Here is a 17097-nt window from a genome sequence, read left to right on the forward strand (position 1 = left end):
ATGAGAATAATTTGCGTTCAATACGGTATGATCACACCATTAGCTATTCCCTGATAGTTAAAAAAAATCAAAACACCACTTCAAATCCATAAAAAGTCACATTTATTCCAAATCCACATCATACACATCAAGCATTACGAAAAATTGCAATGTTTCAGCACTACCAAGAAATATTGGGGAAGACGACGGGTATGTAACAATACCTGTGCTGCATCCGTTTTTGACATAAATGGTTAATCAGTTGCGATAGAAATTGGACAAAAACAAGCAGAAACAATAAACGATTTGTTTGGACCACTCCTGTTCTACGGGATTACTGTGCAGAGTCAAATCCACTAGAATCCAGTGTGGCTTTAGAATAATCCCATCAGAGCTGCAACAGTGCCACACTTCTACAGAACACCCAAGCCCGTTAGCCCTGATGAGAGCCTATGGTGAAGGAATGTGGGGAAATATGACAGAGAAATGAAGCAATCCTTGTTAATTATACTAAACACAACCACTTCTATTGTATACAACCAAACCATTTTCCAGCCTGCTGCCTAAAGAAATTAATTCCCCATCAAAAAGAGGTCTAGGTAGAAAGAAAGTAAACATTGCATATTAATAAAAATTTCCTGGAGAATTCTTCATACACAGCTTTGTGACGTGAAACCAGAAAGAAAAATGTATTTTTCTGCGCTTCAAAGCAAGCCTGAGTTTGCACATTGCATATTTTACAATTGATGCTGTTTAAATATGCGCCTTTGCCGCCTACTTTAAAATGAATAAGTATGCCGTCCTGATCGATGGAAAGCAAGTGCTTTACTAGAAAACCCTGTATACTTGTGTCCGCGCTTTGTAAACCTATGTCCAATAAGGAAAAGACGGACTCAATATGGCGCAAACTTTTGTCGCTCCGACTTTTTGACGCTAGAGGTTGGGATTTTTGCAGTGTAAGGGGTTAAACTCTGTGTTAGGCTGCTAGCAGCCGCTGGGTGGACTGCCAAAAGGGGAAGCGTTTTCATGCCAAGCAGGCTGGAAACAGGGAGGGCGTAGTGGGCATTTTGGATGGCCTGTAAGGTGGCGGGAGAATGGACGTTAATGTTGGTGGGGGCTGGGGTGGTGGCCGCCAGAACGGCGAGAGAGGTAGCGGCATTGGAGGCAGTGGAAGCAGATTGAGGGTAGCTCATGTTGAGGTCAACTGTGGCCGCAGCGGAAGCAGCCTGTATGGTGTATTTAGCCATCTCTAAGCTGCACGCCGTGAGGTTAAGGGAATGGACGTGAATGGACAAAAAGAGGGTGAGACAAAAAGGAGGGGGTAGAGAGGAGAAAAAAAGAGTCAGTGCAGCAATGTGTTATAAAGAGGAGGCAATCCGGATTTTAAACAGAAGAAAAAAAATAATCAACAGGCTTTAAGAGGTTAGCTGCAACAAATCCAACCCCACTTTCAGCACAATTATTTTGCTATCCCACAACCGCTCGGTTGGCCTTTATGTCAGTGTGTACTGTGCTGCCTCGCTTTAAATGGCAGATGTGCGTTGTCTTACCTGGCAGTGATGAGGTATTGGGCCACGCTAATGCTTGCCGGTGAGCCTGTGATCGTGACTTGGCGCATGGCTGAACCATCAGTGGCACTGGCAATTTTGATGTGAGCTCCCGACACCTGGCGAATTTCATTGATCTTGCTGCCTTGTCTTCCAATTATGCAGCCAATAAACTAGAAGAGCAGCAGTAAAAGAATGTAAATAGCAAAACTGTTTTCCCCTTTGCATAAATGTCATAGGGGAGCTGCAAAATAAGAAAAAAATCACCATGCTGAATTCTTAAAAGGAATGGATTCCCTGTTGTAAACTCAGGTAGTAAGAAGATATTTTATTTCACGTTGATGAATAATGAAAAATTTGGAAGATTTTTCCAGACAGATAGCTGAGACATGCATGCAACTCTCTCTTTGTTTTGACGTGACATTTGTCATACGCCTCATCCTTCTTCATATCTCTACTTGCTACCAACCCGACTAATTAAAATTAAGTAGGCGCATATCACCGTCAATGGCAGCCAATGAGTAAAATATACCATTTAGAAGTTAAGGGATGCGAATATAATTGAATGAACTAAACAGAGGATACAGGTCTGGCATCAAATTAATAATGTCTGTGTGTTACTTGTCAAAGCTTGCCACTAAAATAGTGTTAATGAAGTCACAGCATTCAAATTATTGGGCTGGATTTTTGCACTGCCACAACACAAACAATGAGACACTCACATCATTAGGTATTGCCAGTTCCTGTGAACTTGTGGGGGAAGCATCCAATCCTGTAAAGTAGGACACAAAACGCTAACAACTGCATGGCACGAATGGCTTCCACAATTATGGTACAAGTTGGCCCACTTGTAATGATTATTACTTTTGATGACATGGGTATAGTAAATAGAACATTTCTAGGCACCTCATATGTACTATACATTACACACTATATATACATTCTAGCTACATACTCCACATGGCTACAATTCTAAAGTTTGTATGTACACTGTATGACTTATTTTGCATCAACCCTCTCTGTGCGGTGGTGCAGGTTCAGTTAGTTGTAGCAGATTGCGTGAAAATGTAGGTGGCTGATGTCAAGGATAGTCTGGGCCTAGTTAATGTTAGATTTCGGGAAATGTTTCTGGATGGGAGGGATGGGGTTAGACAGTGAAATTAGGTAAATGGGTTTACACTTTCAGAGGATCTAGAAAACTGATAAAATATGAATTATTTACAAATGTGTAACTATGACTGTAATTTTCACATTTCGTTATTTGATAACTTGTTTAAACTGTATGGCAAATGTATTTTGTTATGGGTCAATGAATGTATTGATTTTTTGAATGTTGGCCAGGCATTTTACCTAGAAGTGTGGAATGAGTCTATCCTTCTGCATTTGTGGGAATGGAGAAACACTATTAATGACCTTTGACCTCAGAATGTTTCCTTTGGAATTGGAGAATTATAGCCGCAAAGGGATTACAAACCCCCAATTATATGTTATTTATACACCTTTGGATTTTCCCAGTACTTTAATTAATACTGTATACACACTAACGTTATGTTTTTATCTCCAAATACATTTGGTAAGATGGGGATGAGGGGTTGGGGGCATTAGAAATGGTCCTGACAGAGAGATTGAACTTTGGCAGAATGGAGGCATCCTTGATAAGATGCTCTCTGATGTGACAGGGCTGTATGATGTTGTGATTGGAAGAGGAGTGACGAGAGAGGGATAGATGGTATTCCCCGGGGAGCCGTGGGTACGTACCAGGGAAGGTAGGGTTGCTCTGCCCAAGGGAAGGGAGGGGAATATGCTGCATAGCCAACTGGTGAAGCTTGGTCAACTGCAGGGTAGGAAGGAAGTTAGAGCTAACCAATCAAACTGGATTATTTCAGAGGAGTCAACAACTACAATACAGAGACAATCTGAAGTTTCACAAACATCACAGATGTTGTCAGTGAGAAGATTCATTTCCTTCAGTAAGCATGCTGGATTGTGCTCTGAAAATACAGTTACATGTCTGTCTATAAAACTACAACTTGTTCAAGAAGGGACTAACTTTAAACTTTGATTTACATCAGAACATGCTGCTATTATATGTTAGTGTTAGTAATGTTGACAAATCAGAATTGAATCGATGCTGAGACGGGTTAAGAGAGGGCTCTGTTGGGACTGGTAGGAGTGGGCAGAGTTGGACAGAAATGGGAAGAGTCAGTCTTTAAATGAACACACTTACATCTTGAGCAAAAGCATAATGGCCTGGAAGTGCAAATGCCTGGATGGAATAAAAAAAAGAGATGTGATGATGCCGTCATCTGACATAAAATTCTCATTTGACCATGAAGGCTAAACCACAGAATTGAGTGCTTCAGTGAAAATCCATTCCCACATTCTTTCCATAGTCAATCGCTGTAATCGGTTTAATGGAATTTCAGCTAAATGTCATCAAATGTTTTACCCCATTTTGCCCATGCCAGAAATTCAATAAAAGATGTCTGATAAATAAGAGACGTCTGTGCCAAATTCAAAGCGGTAGCAAGCCAGTTAATGGAAAACATCAAATTTAGTGGTTATATCGTTACGGGGACTTGACGATTTAAATGGTTCATCAGTTATTTCAGCCTTTCATTGGCTACACAGTTGAATGTTTTATCACAATATTATCTTAATATCAATGCCCACATTTTTTGTTATATAAAAGGTTTTAATGCTGTTAGACAACTGATACTTCAGTTTTTATAGTGTCAAGATAATGTTAACCCCGAAAATATCTTTAAACCGCTCATTATAAACTTCAATTGGGACAAAAAAGGGTTCTGTGAGCTGCTTTCTTTAGGCTGACAAGTTATTGCAGGAATACAAATGACTCCATAGTGATGGTAAACAAAATCAAGGTTACTGTTTCTTATTATGAATGTCTTTGAGAAAACCTTGTACACCTAACAAGCAATTCCTCCATTTTTGCAGAAGGGCAAACGTTTCTTATAGATGGTAACTTACTTGTGCTGCAGAGTGCTGTTGTGCTAATACTGCATGGGCTCCAGCAGGTATGGCCTTTGGACGGTAGGGAATAGTTGCTCCTTTGGGAGGAGACTATAGCGACAAAGTCGGGGAAGGCAAAGAAACTGAGAACATTTCAGGAATAGAACACCAAGCAGCAGTGATGCATTTTACATTGCCTATATCCCTTGCTGAATCTTTTAATAGTCGGCTAATCGGTTGAGAAGGTTACATAGACCTTGCATGCCAAAGATGAAATAAACTCTTCATTTACAGAACTTTTCATTTTTAAAAGCATGAGGGCAATGGTGCACTTGCTCTGGGGTTCATAAGAGAGATACATTAATTATCTCAACTCTCTTATCCTTAAAATACAAAGTATGCCATGACACGCAGTCAAATAGTTATTGTGAAAATACTTCATTATATTATGAAGAAATCGACAAGCTAATTTGAAGCAGCGTCATGAATGCAAAAGTAAACTGATTTCAAGCTTATGAATTGTTCAGAATTAATACTGAAAACATCACTTGAAAAACTATGGCTTGATGTTCAAAAAGTTGTACCTTGTGAATCATCTGGGAAATGCATATAGATTAAATATAAATATAATACTATGTCTGTAGATACATTTGAAATTAATGTGGAAAAAATCGCATAATAAAGTGGTTCTGAAAGTGTAATAAGAGAACCCCCAGTGGTTTGTAGAATCAGTCTAGTGGTACGTGAACGATTGACTGAATTATGTAAATGTTCAACAGGGCATTTATCTAGCACAGTTCTGTTCAAGTGTTTCTTTTCATGAATTTAGGAACAACTTTTTAGGTGTAAAGCTTAAGAACATGTCCAATTCCACACAAAAAGATGCTGATTTTAAGAAATTAATAAAACCCAAAGCTTAAAGAGACAAGTATTCTTTGAGGTGTTTGAGAACCACTGGCATAACAAATACACTTCAGTTCAACTCCAGACAAAATTCAAAGATTTTTCCACAAGATAGAACAAATAAACGAATTTAACATGGATCTGTGTCAGAAGTAATGATTAGGAAGAGCTGTTTCAAAGTACTTACCTCAAGCATAATGGAGCAGATGTGTCTTACACACTGAGTGATGGCCTGTGGCGTGCCAGAGATTGTGACAGCCCTCTCGGTCGAATCCGGCAGCATGTCTCCAGCCACCTGAACTTGGGCGCCTGTGGTCTTGACATGAACAGACAACACAACAAAATGGCTATTTATTGCCAGGAAGAGTACTCCATCACCTAAAGTCGAAATGCCGTCCCCAGCACCTGCAGCTTTAAACTGACAAGATTCGGACATGCATAAAACAACAACAACAAAAAACAGCTACAAGCTTAATGAAAATAGGTGCAACTAAATAAACTTTGATCAGTTTAGTCACTCACATTCTCATGTGGAAATAATTGTGCAGAGTGTATGTTAAAGAAATTAATGGAGGCTTGAATTAAGTGTTTAATAATTGAAGGGACTTTAGGCTTTAACGTCAGATAGGACATTTTCTCTTCTCATATGTATGCAGACACACAAGTTCCTTATAGAAAATTGAAGGAACACAAGGCCTCCTACCTCTCGGATCTCTTTAATCTTAGATCCTCCTTTTCCAATTAACGAGCCGCACTGGCTCCCTGGGAAAACCAAGCGAAGTGTCACAGGCGGATTGCTTGTCACATTGCTGTTTGTCATTGCTGCCGTTATATCCTAAGGAAAAGATTAACCAAGTATTGTTTATGTTATCCCAACCTTTAATTTGTAAATATAGGGAGGTCGGCAATTCTGACCTCTTCAAACTTTTGTGCAATCATGGAGAAAGCTCGGAAGATCCCATCTGTAGGCCCCGTTATGGTTACTATCCTCTCGGGAGATGATCCTTCTGATATGTTGATGCGAGCGCCACTCTGGGAAAATAAAAATATCCAACCTAATTCATATTCTGTTCCAAACCTGTGAGAACGTGTCAAGTTACACTCAGTTTTCATCTGACCTCCTCTCTCATTTTCTTCACTGTTTCCCCTTTCTGAAAGAAAACATACCCCAATTACTTCTCTTGCAAATGAGTGAGTCACACAATGGTGTTTGAATTAAAAATGAACTTACCTTTCCAATTATGCTGCCAACTTCCTGTAATGAAAAGAAACCTTAAAAACGTGGACTCATCGAATAAAATGAAATAATTGCACGACTACACATTAGTCAATTACCTTTCCGTGCATCAGCAGCCTCAGTGTCAATGTAACATTCAGGTTCCCATCTAAGGCCATTTCTTCCCTCTCAGACATGCTTTTTTTTCACAACTTGGATCTAAATACTCTGTAAACACATTAAATGGATTTAGGCAAGCAATATATTCCAGGCCCTTTAATTACAGCTATAAAAAGGATGGAAGAGGCAGAAATTGTGGTCATCACTTCCTGATAAACGTTCGTTCTTCCACTCTTCTTTGAAGAGGCCTCCAGAACAAATAAATACAATTATGTAAAAGTAAAAGCTTTCATAACAAAATCATTGATTGCATTATCCTTGTCCGAATCGTAGGCAAAAATAAAACTGATTAAAATCTGTAAGAATGTTGAGAACCTCATCAGGGCATTGACTATGGAGCAGTGAGGTTTTGCTCTTGATCGTGTAGTTGTGATTGCAGGGAAGATGAGCCTATCACGAGGTGCGATCTTCACATGGGACCAAGTCTTTGGTTCCGGCTTAATGCAAGATGTGTGACTCTCTTGGGTATGATAAGACACAAAGGATGCTACTGTGGAAGCCGACAATCAAGTGATATGTGTGTGATGGTCTCCAATGTACTGACACACAATTTCAGCACAGACGACACTGAATCCAGCCTTTGTTGTCTATACAGAACAAATGAATCTCGTGTGGAGACATTCCTTTTTGGACTTGTCTTAATCATACACAGAGAGACTGAAAACTCCCCCAAAAATTGGATTATATGTTTTTTATACTAGGAAAGTTTTCTGTTTTCTGACCTCTCTTTCAGTTCAGTTTCTGTGCAAAATGTATCTCCTTGGTAGCAGGACTTTGTCAAATAGGAATTTGATATTTACTACATTCATGTGCAACAATTCCTGCCATGAGAAACCTTATTTAAATATTTCTTTCAGAAGAAAAATGTAACGTCCTAGGATAATTCCTTAATGCCTCAGTGAGGTAAAAAGAGGAAGGAGGAACGGCAACATGGCATTAGTGAATGCCCAGGAGCTGTTATTTGTTAATCCACATTCATCTGGTCCTACCGCAGGATTTTGTCTGCACAATTACATTTGTACTACATGACCATTTATTTACCTACCCGCAGATTTCTGTTTGTATACTTACATTGAATGTAAAATACATCCCTGCCATTCCAAACCTGAAAGGAAACAAAAAATAGAGAGGTGTTTTAACTTAACGTTACAACTTGGATGTATTTGTAGCAACAAACCATTGCTTGTCTACTTTCAAACTTAGCATGTTAGCAAATTTGTGTGGCATTGTACTGTCTGAAAACTTTGATCCGCCTCTTAATGATGACTTCCAATCGAGAAGCGTTTATGTAGATTGCAGTGTTGTTTTTATTTACATCATGTCATGCGCTATTTAAATTTGTGAGGGAAATCAATTATACCTAATCTTGTTCCTACACCAAAATTAAAATTAAAAAAGATTTGACAATGAATCTTTTTTTGTAATCTGTACACTAATCCAATTAATACCATTGAGTTTTTTTGGCTGCAAACAATGATGCTTTTTTTCTCCTCTGTGTTACTATAAATTTACAGTGACAACATCAAATAAACAACCCCACCTCGTTCTAATCCTATAGGCCAGGATTTGTTTGGTTAATGCTAAGACCCTTTTGACCCATTTCTGTCACCTCTAGTATGTCAAAACCTACTCAAGACTTCCGAACAAAACACTGAAACACAATGGCGTCTACAGAGTAGTATATACATCATAATAAACAATTAAAACAGCCAATTTAACATTTGGGCAAGTGAAAACCTAAATGATTTGCTTTTTATTGTTTAAAATGTTGATGAGCGAGTCATTTTTTAAATTTTCATTGCATTCAATATTCCTTCAACAAATTAAGTAAAGATCTTGTTGGTGGAACATGTAAAAAAAATATTACCACAAATAAATGTTCTAATAACAGTGATAGTTATACAAATACTTTTTAAAGACGTTATTGAAATTCAGTAAAGTAATATTGATACACATAACCAAAGAAAAGCAACCAGTTTAAAGCAATTTGAGCCGCTAATGGAAGCCAGACATTGTACATAAGGATAAATAATATTTCCTTGCTAACGTTATAGTTGACTGCAAAACTGCTGTCTGCCCAAAGAAGACGGCGAACACCCGACCTCTTGTAATTGCGATTCCTGATAGAGGCCTTATGCAAAAAGGAAAATTAGACAAATCTACTAACCTTATTTTCACACCACTGACTTCTCTCCTTTACATCAAGCAGCTCCAAACGGAATAACCTCTGAGTTTGTTGTCCGCATTAAATGTTTACTTCCTTTGTTGTCAGTTATCCGAAGAGAGGACAGATGGCTCTCTGTGCCCTTAGACCGGCTGGAGCGGAGGCTGGCTTTGCTATTAGTCTCTCAGCTTAGCCCAAGATAAGCCCCTACACAGGGCAAGTGAACCCACATCTCTTGCCTAATTCTCCCTGTTCCTGCCACCAAAGAGGCGTTCCTCCACACGAAGATCCACTGGCTGAGGCCTAAGGGCAGGGCAAAGGCTTTCTTCGACTGGCCGCTGTCCAGCCAAAGATAGCGCTGGATGCAATTAGGTCCACTACAAAAAAAGGAGAAGCAGTTTTTTTTTCTTTTAATCGACGTCAAATACTGCTACAAAAACAACAGCAGCAGCGGTATGGCGAGATACAACTGTCGCTTGGGAGTAAAAGTTCAAGGGTTAACAAAAAAACATGTATGAAATTGGTTCGTTGTACTTAGAGCTCGACTAATTGAAGGCTTAAAAGGACAATGTGGTGTTGAAGGTATTTAGTGATGTTAAGCACAATGTCCTTGCGGGGCGCTTCCCCCCACGCTCTTCCTTGCCCTCCCCCACACCAAGCCCTTCTGCCCTGGAAATGAGGCCATACTAGATACAATACAGCCCTTCTGCACAGAAAAATGTATTCGGCCGAGCTTCAAAATTGTGAGGGAAGCGAATCAGTGGAGCATAAGTGGCATATTTAATTACTATTCACTGTGTTGCACGGAAACAATGATGGCTGCTGTGAGCCTAATGGCTGTCTTTTCCACATCTGAGTGCTACTCAGTTAACAGTCCAATACGAACCCCTAGTAGTTCATCTGTGAAGGAAACCGTTTGATTTAGTTATGGGAAGGAAAGGCACGAGCAAGTGTCCTGTTTTGATAAGTGACTTATTTTTAAAATAGGTCAATAAAAAGTCCATTCTTTCATTCCGCAGTGATTCATATCGCTATCATTTGAAGACGATTAAACATTTCAATTCCAAGTAACTCGTGACTAATCCTACCTCATGTGCTGATGGTTCTATTGAGGCTGGGATTATTTCTAATGAGATTACGGTGGAAGGATTACCTAAAATGTGTTGGTATAACTATAGTTCCAGTTAGATGTAATAACCTACACTATTCACCCTAAACAATTGCTTACTAACCTTATGATGTTCGGGTAGGAATAATAAATTAACACTGTGTAATATGTCATAAATGTAAAAGACAGCTAGCAAACCAGTAAAAAAAGAATTTTGCCATTTCTTATTTTGGGCGTGTCAGCCGTTCCTTTATCAAATTTACATTTTTTTATTTCAATTTTTATTTGACCACAATATATCCTCAATCATATACATATTATAAGTAGTTATTTCCTTTCAATCATCTCTAAACTTTCCTAGCCTTTTCTGTCAAACCATCATGTTGTCCTTGAAGGGTTTTTTTCAGCCTCTTCCACAACATCATCAACGCTTCCATCTTGATGGCCGCCATCATTTTCAAAACAAGTTTCCCTTGAGTAAACAAATCACAGGAATATTATTATTTGACAGAAACAGTTAGATGGTCATAGCATTGTCAACAGGTGCATTATCGGGGTGGCACAATCGCTCGTTCTGCAACAGTATTTGCCGGAAAAGGAGCATATCAAATAAACATTAAAACATGGGTTTGAATTGACTAATTTTGAGAATAATTGAATAAACTGTTTATATTAAACTTTACAAATGCATGCCAAACCTGATTAAAGACATGAGTGTGTTGACCTCTGTCCTAACATGTTTATTAAATCGTGTTCATATGCCCAAGGTTTCCATATGCTAGGAAGCAAATGGATCTCGTAAAAATGTCTTTGTTAAAAGGAGGGCGTACCTGTACGGTTATCATATCTCACTTTATAGTATCTGTTTCATCTGAGGTGTGATAACTTTGCACTTTATATAACTGTTAATATATCCATATCAGCAATAGACGGCGGAGCCAAGTTTCACACATGTGTAGCTCTCTTTATTGCAAAACCAGTTATAGTATCAATATACTACATGAGGCGTGGTCTGCAGTCACTAGCAAAGAAGTTGCATCAAAGAGAGTAGTTGTTGACTTGCTATAGTCGTGCTGTATCTCTTACTTAAATTGCAATTAGTTAAAGTTAAGGTTGTGACACAGCAGGACTGTCTACCGTGGTCTTGTGTTCACGCGCAAGCGATTCACTGAATTGTGAAACTGAGCACATGGTCAGCGGACTTTGAGCGTGGAAATCAATCAATAGCTGTCTTCCTTCTGGTATTGGTCAGTGTCAGCGTTAAACGCAGAGACTTCGCCTTATCACACTCGATGGAGTTCCACAACCTTAACTCTTTAGAAACATTCAAAGAGGTGTGTGGTCATTATGGTTACAGAGAAAACCTGGAGGACGTGCTTGAGGCGGAGTTCACACGGATTAAAGGTAATAATTCTGGCCTGTTGGCAAACTAGGTGTACAGTTCTTGTTATTGTATACAGGTACTGTATATCTGGATCATGCAGCAACTACTTTATACCCGGAATCACTGGTTAGAAGCTACTGTCTGGATATTTCAAGGAACGTGTATGGTCTGTAAAGCACCCTTTTATTTGTTATGTAATTCTACGGAGATGTAAAAATTCTATATGTCCTCATCTTCCTAATAGGAAATCCCCACAGTCACAACCCAAGCAGCAGGTTGACGCATGAGACCGTGGAGAGGGTCAGATACAGGTGAGCTCCAATCATTACCTTAGACAAATTCCAAATGAGGCCCTTTTTAAAACTGCATTGCATGAAATGAGTTTTTTTCTTTTTTCTTTTTTTTAACAAAAAGATCATTTTCTTCCAGGATATTGCAGCATTTCAACACTACCCCTGAGGAGTACTCAGTAATTTTCACTTCTGGCTGTACGGCTGCTATCAAATTAGTGGCAGAAGCCTTCCCCTGGAGGTCACGGACAGAAAGCGAGGCTGGCAGTCACTTTTGCTACTTCACTGACAACCATACATCTGTTGTCGGCATAAGAGGACTAACATCGAACAGGGGAGTGGTTAGCCTGCCCGTCTTCCCTGAGGAAGTGGAAAATAGGGCTAAAGATAAGGCTCAGGGTGAAGATACGCTTTGTCAGACACCACATCTGTTCTGCTACCCGGCACAGAGCAACTTCTCAGGGAGGAAGTATCCCCTTAGCCATGTAAAAGGCATCCAGGCAAGACGTCTTTACCCAGCATGCAACCATGGAGGCCAATGGTTTGTGCTGCTGGACGCAGCCTCGCTTGTGAGCTGTTCCCCACTAAACCTCCGAGACTGCCCTGCTGATTTTATTCCTGTCTCCTTCTACAAGATATTTGGCTTCCCTACTGGTCTGGGGGCTCTTCTTGTACATAATAATTCAGCAGGTATACTAAAAAAGGCTTATTTTGGAGGAGGCACTGCATCCGCTTACCTTTCTGGAGAAGATTATTATGTGCAGGCTGCAAACCTTTCTGACAGGTAAAGCCACGGAAAAAATTGCCAAGCATGGACAGACCTCTGAAAACAGCATGTATTTGCGGATTCAGCTCTTGTAACCTTGTCATGTTTTTTTCATTTTTTTTTTCCTTGGGTGAGATTCGAAGATGGCACTGTCTCATTTTTGGACATCATTGCCCTAAACCACAGTTTCGAAGCTCTATACAGGATCACCGGTAAGGGACTCTGACATAAAAAAAGAAAAACAACAAGGTTAACAACAATCTGTTGTTGCTTTTCTTTCTATCAGGGGGAATTCAAAACATACAACAGCACACCTTTGGCTTAGCACGTTACACTTACATTCTTCTGTCAAGTCTTTGCCATGGCAACGGGCGACCGGTAGCCCAGATGTACGTACAAGGGCAGTTTGACAGTCCGAGCACACAGGGTGCAATACTAAACTTCAACCTAATTGATTCTCATGGAGACATCATTGGATATTCTCAGGTGCGTACAATGAATCTCTAATGCCATATCCAACTAATTTTAAAAGAATGTTGTGTGGTGCTTGCACTAATTAATACCATGATTTTCTTATAGGTAGACAGGATGGCATGTTTGTTCAACATTCATGTACGTACTGGTTGCTTTTGCAACACTGGAGCCTGTCAGAGTTTTCTTGGGATCACAAATCAGCAGATGAAAAGAAATCTGGAGGTAGAAAAAAGACTGTGGCTTGTAGAAATACATTTAACCTCTCAGTGTATTGCAACTCAATGACCGCTTTTAACGGTACCATTTTGATTTGGCAAATTATCATGCCAGCCACTCCCAGACAAAATTGATTAGACGTCTAGTGGTAAACAATTAGACCTAATAAGAGTATTCTCTTTTTGTTGAATGACACTGTATCTTTCTTTTGAGGCCGGCCACGTCTGCGGAGACACCATCGACATGGTGGATGGGCAGCCAACAGGATCTGTTCGCGTGTCATTTGGCTACATGTCAACATTTGACGACTGTCAAAAGTTTCTGAGTTTTGTTGCCGAGTGCTTTGTGAAGAAACCAGTGACAATAAACCATGCAAGACTGGAGAGGCTTAAAGCAGCAAGCGCATCAAATGAAGAGACAACAGTCAATATTAAGGAAGTGACATGCAAAGTTGAAGAAAAAAAAGTTATGCAGAAGGGGTTTGAGCTTTTGTGCGTGAGCCACGAGGGGCCTCGTACACTGACTAACATCTACATATATCCCATCAAATCATGCGGTGCGTTTGAGGTAATACTATCCCCCTGATGTCATCCTGTCACTGTTTGAGTTTGAATATTTTTTTACTATAACATATTATTTGGTGTGTGAATGAGTTTTAATATGAAGCACTGTCATTAAATGTGCTATATAAGTACTCACATTTATCCATTATGCAATTAATTTTATTTTCTATTCTAGGTCCACAACTGGCCAGTAGGACCTCAGGGTTTGCTGTATGACAGAAGTTGGATGGTGGTAAATGGAAATGGCGTGTGCTTGAGTCAGAAGCAAGAGCCACGTTTATGCCTCATTCGCCCACAAGTTCGTCTGTCCTCAAACGAATTGCTCCTTCAGGCTTCAAGTCAGTCAGTCAGTCAGTCATCAGCTCTCTAAACATGAAACGCTGCTCTAACAAAAACAAAACAACAACTGTCAATCAGTCTGTGAATGTTCTTTCTTCAAAAAAATGTTATTTCCCTCTGTCCTGCAGGGATGAATACCATTTCAGTTCCATTGGAAATCACAAGTGCAACTCACGCAAGCTATCCAGTCTGTCAGAGTAAAGTTTGTGGTGATAGGTGAGCTTTGGACAGGAAACAAGTCATATATGTTTGATATTTATACTTGCAGCTGCCAGCATCATGTTCTCATTTTACAGCACTCTAGATTGTACTCTGTAACTAGAACTTACATTTCAAGGGATCATAATTTAAAACAAACTTTCCCTCACCCCTAACTTTTACAAAGTAGAATATTTTCTGTGTGTTGGATATCTCAAGGTCTATCCACGGGGTCTCTCAGACACAATCCTCCTGTTTTCTCCAGGGTTGAGACTATGGACTGCGGTGATGAGGCTGCATCGTGGCTTTCAGACTTGGTTGGACAGCCATGTCGCCTCATAAGACAAAGTCCCGAGTACACTCGACACATGAAAAACAAGTCTGACACAGGAGGTAAATGTGCCAGAAGTTTACTTTAACCCATATTAAAGCACTTTAATTACTATATTACTTTTATGGTGGACCAACGTCCACTCTATCCAACCGTCCTATTTTTTATTGCTATTTAGAGTTAAAAGCAACCTTCAGTATATCCTGTCCCCAACTGACTTTGGGTTGTTTATATTTCATATTCTGAAATAAATTGCCAGTCAATCACAGATGCATTTACCCAACTGATTAAACTATGACAACAAATATGCTGTAATTCCTCCAACTTGTAATGTAGAATTTAAATGTTCACACCTTAGGGGTTTCAATCAGAGACAAATTCCTAAATTAGACAGCCAGTAAAATGGAATTTTCCTTCTAGCCGCCAGCTCCTCGTCGCTTTCCCTGGTGAATGAAGCTCAGTATCTCATGATCAACCGTGCAAGTGTGGAGCTCATTCACAAAGTAATGAGCAGCAGGTTTGAACTCATGATGTCTTATGCAAAATAAGCAATGTGGATTTTGTGGAGTGAAATACATCAGGGTGTGATAACGCCTCTACATTTACATAACATTGGGTAATTAGGTGAGCATAATGAAATAATATGCAATAACCACATTTCCTTTTTAAGGCAAGATCATCCTCAGACTGACACACAGAACATCATCAGTCGTTTCCGAGCCAATTTTGTTATCTCAGGGGTTGAACCATTTGAGGAGGATGTATGGTCACACGTGATTATTGGCAACATTCGATTCATTGTGAGTTGACAATTAAGGAAATGAGATGTAATCATACCTGTCAACCTCTGCCGATAACTGCCCTTATAAATGATTATGATTCCCCTTACAAACCCCCAAAAAACCTTACAAACACCGTACTCGTACGGTGTTTGTAAGGGGAATCATAATCATTTATAAGGGCAGTTATCGGCAAAGGTTGACAGGTATGTGTAATATTTATTGATATAATCTTAACAAGCTACGTATATTGTTCCTGTGTGATTAATAAAAAGGTCAGAGGCCAATGTGTACGGTGCCAAATGATTGGAGTCGATCAGAACACTGCAACTAAAACAAAGGAGCCTCTGATGTCGCTTTCTGCTTACCGCAATGGAAAGGTGAATGGCGAAATTTCATCAAATCTATTTCTACATTTTGTGGTATACAATTATTATTTTATCTTTTATTTTATCTGGACATCTATAGGTTACATTTGGTGTGTACTTGACCCATCAACTTCCAGAAGGTTCACCAACAGCATGTGTTCTCAGTGCTGGCTCCCACATACTGCCAGAGCTCCATGCTTCTTCAAGTGTTTATCCATAACATCTATTTCCTCAGCAAACATTGGAAACTTACCACAGGCAATTGGGGGAGTCATATAATGATTGTAGATACCTGCTGAGTGTAGACAGGGATCTTTTTTGATTTGCTGTGTTTGTTTTAGTGAAATCCATGACCATCAGAATCCTTTCAGTACCTAAAATCCTGAAAGAAACAGCTTTGTCTGAGCTTTTGAATATTTTTTTTACATCTATGTAGACCTCTATGTTTTTGTCTCTTGTGTAATGAAATGTAATCATTGCAAAGAATTTATTACAAATCTCCAGTGTAAATAAGCAGTTCCTGGTCAACACAAAATTTCACAAGTCAAGACTTGATGCAATCACCGATGCTGAATTTAAGATGCTTAACATTTCTTCCTCTGGTTATCCCTGTTGGGCTTTATATCGTTTTTATTCCAAACACGGCACTTATCCTGCCACAAGAAATCCAAAGCAGTTTTTTACCCAGTGAAGATGAATACTACAAGCCTACATCTATCGTTATACTTCCCCTCACACCACCCCGAGTTTGTTATTGAGTGAGTAAACCATTACTGGTGCCGCTCTCATGCACACAATCCCTCAAAACCACATTTTTATTCTCATTTTAACATTCATGTCTATTGTGGCCGTTATCAGAAAACTATCTACTGTAGAAAAGGTTGTGACGTAAAAGAGACAGAATTATGTAAACCTCAAATTTTGAAAGAGCTGTTAAAATCAATAGTCCATACCATATTTTTTCCTGTACTTATAAGATTATTATGTATTGTGTAATTCTGGTATGTCAGGGGACAATTCAAGTAAATATTCTTTATACCTATTTATTTTATTGCTTTATCAAGGCGTACTGAATATTTAACAACAATGCAATGACAAATTGCATGCAAAACATTATATACATACAGAAAATTTATGGATTTTAATGACATCAATAGAATGCATCACTTTATTGAACAATATTGTACCCCAGTATTAAAAAGTGGTAATAAATTAACTTTACAGCAACTTCTTTTGATAAGCATGAATAAGTTTCCCTTCTTCCATTTTATTCCAAGAAGACTGCATGCATTCATGAATGACTGGTCCCACCTTAAATT

General features: G+C 39.2%; 2 protein-coding genes across 5 annotated transcripts; one reads left to right on the forward strand and one right to left on the reverse strand.

Annotated features, from left to right (window-relative positions):
* Positions 1-85: 85 nt before the first annotated feature.
* On the reverse strand, positions 86-9552 carry LOC144084473 (poly(rC)-binding protein 3). Of its 2 annotated transcripts, none has more exons than XM_077612937.1 (14): positions 8966-9552; positions 7870-7903; positions 6738-6846; positions 6634-6657; positions 6521-6553; positions 6318-6434; positions 6106-6237; positions 5590-5718; positions 4518-4610; positions 3754-3792; positions 3285-3360; positions 2249-2298; positions 1530-1699; positions 86-429 (listed from the first exon to the last, which is right to left on the reverse strand). In XM_077612937.1, the coding sequence occupies exons 3-14, from the start codon at positions 6813-6815 to the stop codon at positions 393-395; spliced, it is 978 nt and encodes a 325-aa protein (XP_077469063.1). In that variant the 5' UTR covers positions 6816-6846; positions 7870-7903; positions 8966-9552; the 3' UTR covers positions 86-392. The 2 variants fall into 2 exon arrangements, with proteins under 2 accessions (XP_077469063.1, XP_077469062.1); XM_077612936.1 differs by having other exon boundaries at positions 86-1233; positions 8966-9545.
* Positions 9553-10519: 967 nt separating this feature from the next.
* Positions 10520-16979, forward strand: mocos (molybdenum cofactor sulfurase). Of its 3 annotated transcripts, none has more exons than XM_077612934.1 (15): positions 10530-11474; positions 11531-11620; positions 11699-11765; positions 11884-12528; positions 12646-12722; positions 12797-12996; positions 13090-13206; positions 13414-13767; positions 13939-14113; positions 14231-14318; positions 14566-14693; positions 15052-15148; positions 15302-15431; positions 15686-15790; positions 15879-16979. In XM_077612934.1, exons 1-15 carry the CDS (start codon positions 11363-11365, stop codon positions 15996-15998), a joined length of 2505 nt encoding a protein of 834 aa, XP_077469060.1. In that variant the 5' UTR covers positions 10530-11362; the 3' UTR covers positions 15999-16979. The 3 variants fall into 3 exon arrangements, 2 of the variants coding, with proteins under 2 accessions (XP_077469060.1, XP_077469061.1); XM_077612935.1 differs by having other exon boundaries at positions 10539-11474; positions 13939-14101; positions 15879-16977; XR_013303822.1 differs by lacking the exon at positions 15879-16979 and having other exon boundaries at positions 10520-11474; positions 15052-15134.
* Positions 16980-17097: the final 118 nt, after the last annotated feature.

Source organism: Stigmatopora argus, chromosome 11, assembly GCF_051989625.1.
Source record: "Stigmatopora argus isolate UIUO_Sarg chromosome 11, RoL_Sarg_1.0, whole genome shotgun sequence".
In the NCBI taxonomy this organism is placed as follows: domain Eukaryota; kingdom Metazoa; phylum Chordata; class Actinopteri; order Syngnathiformes; family Syngnathidae; genus Stigmatopora; species Stigmatopora argus.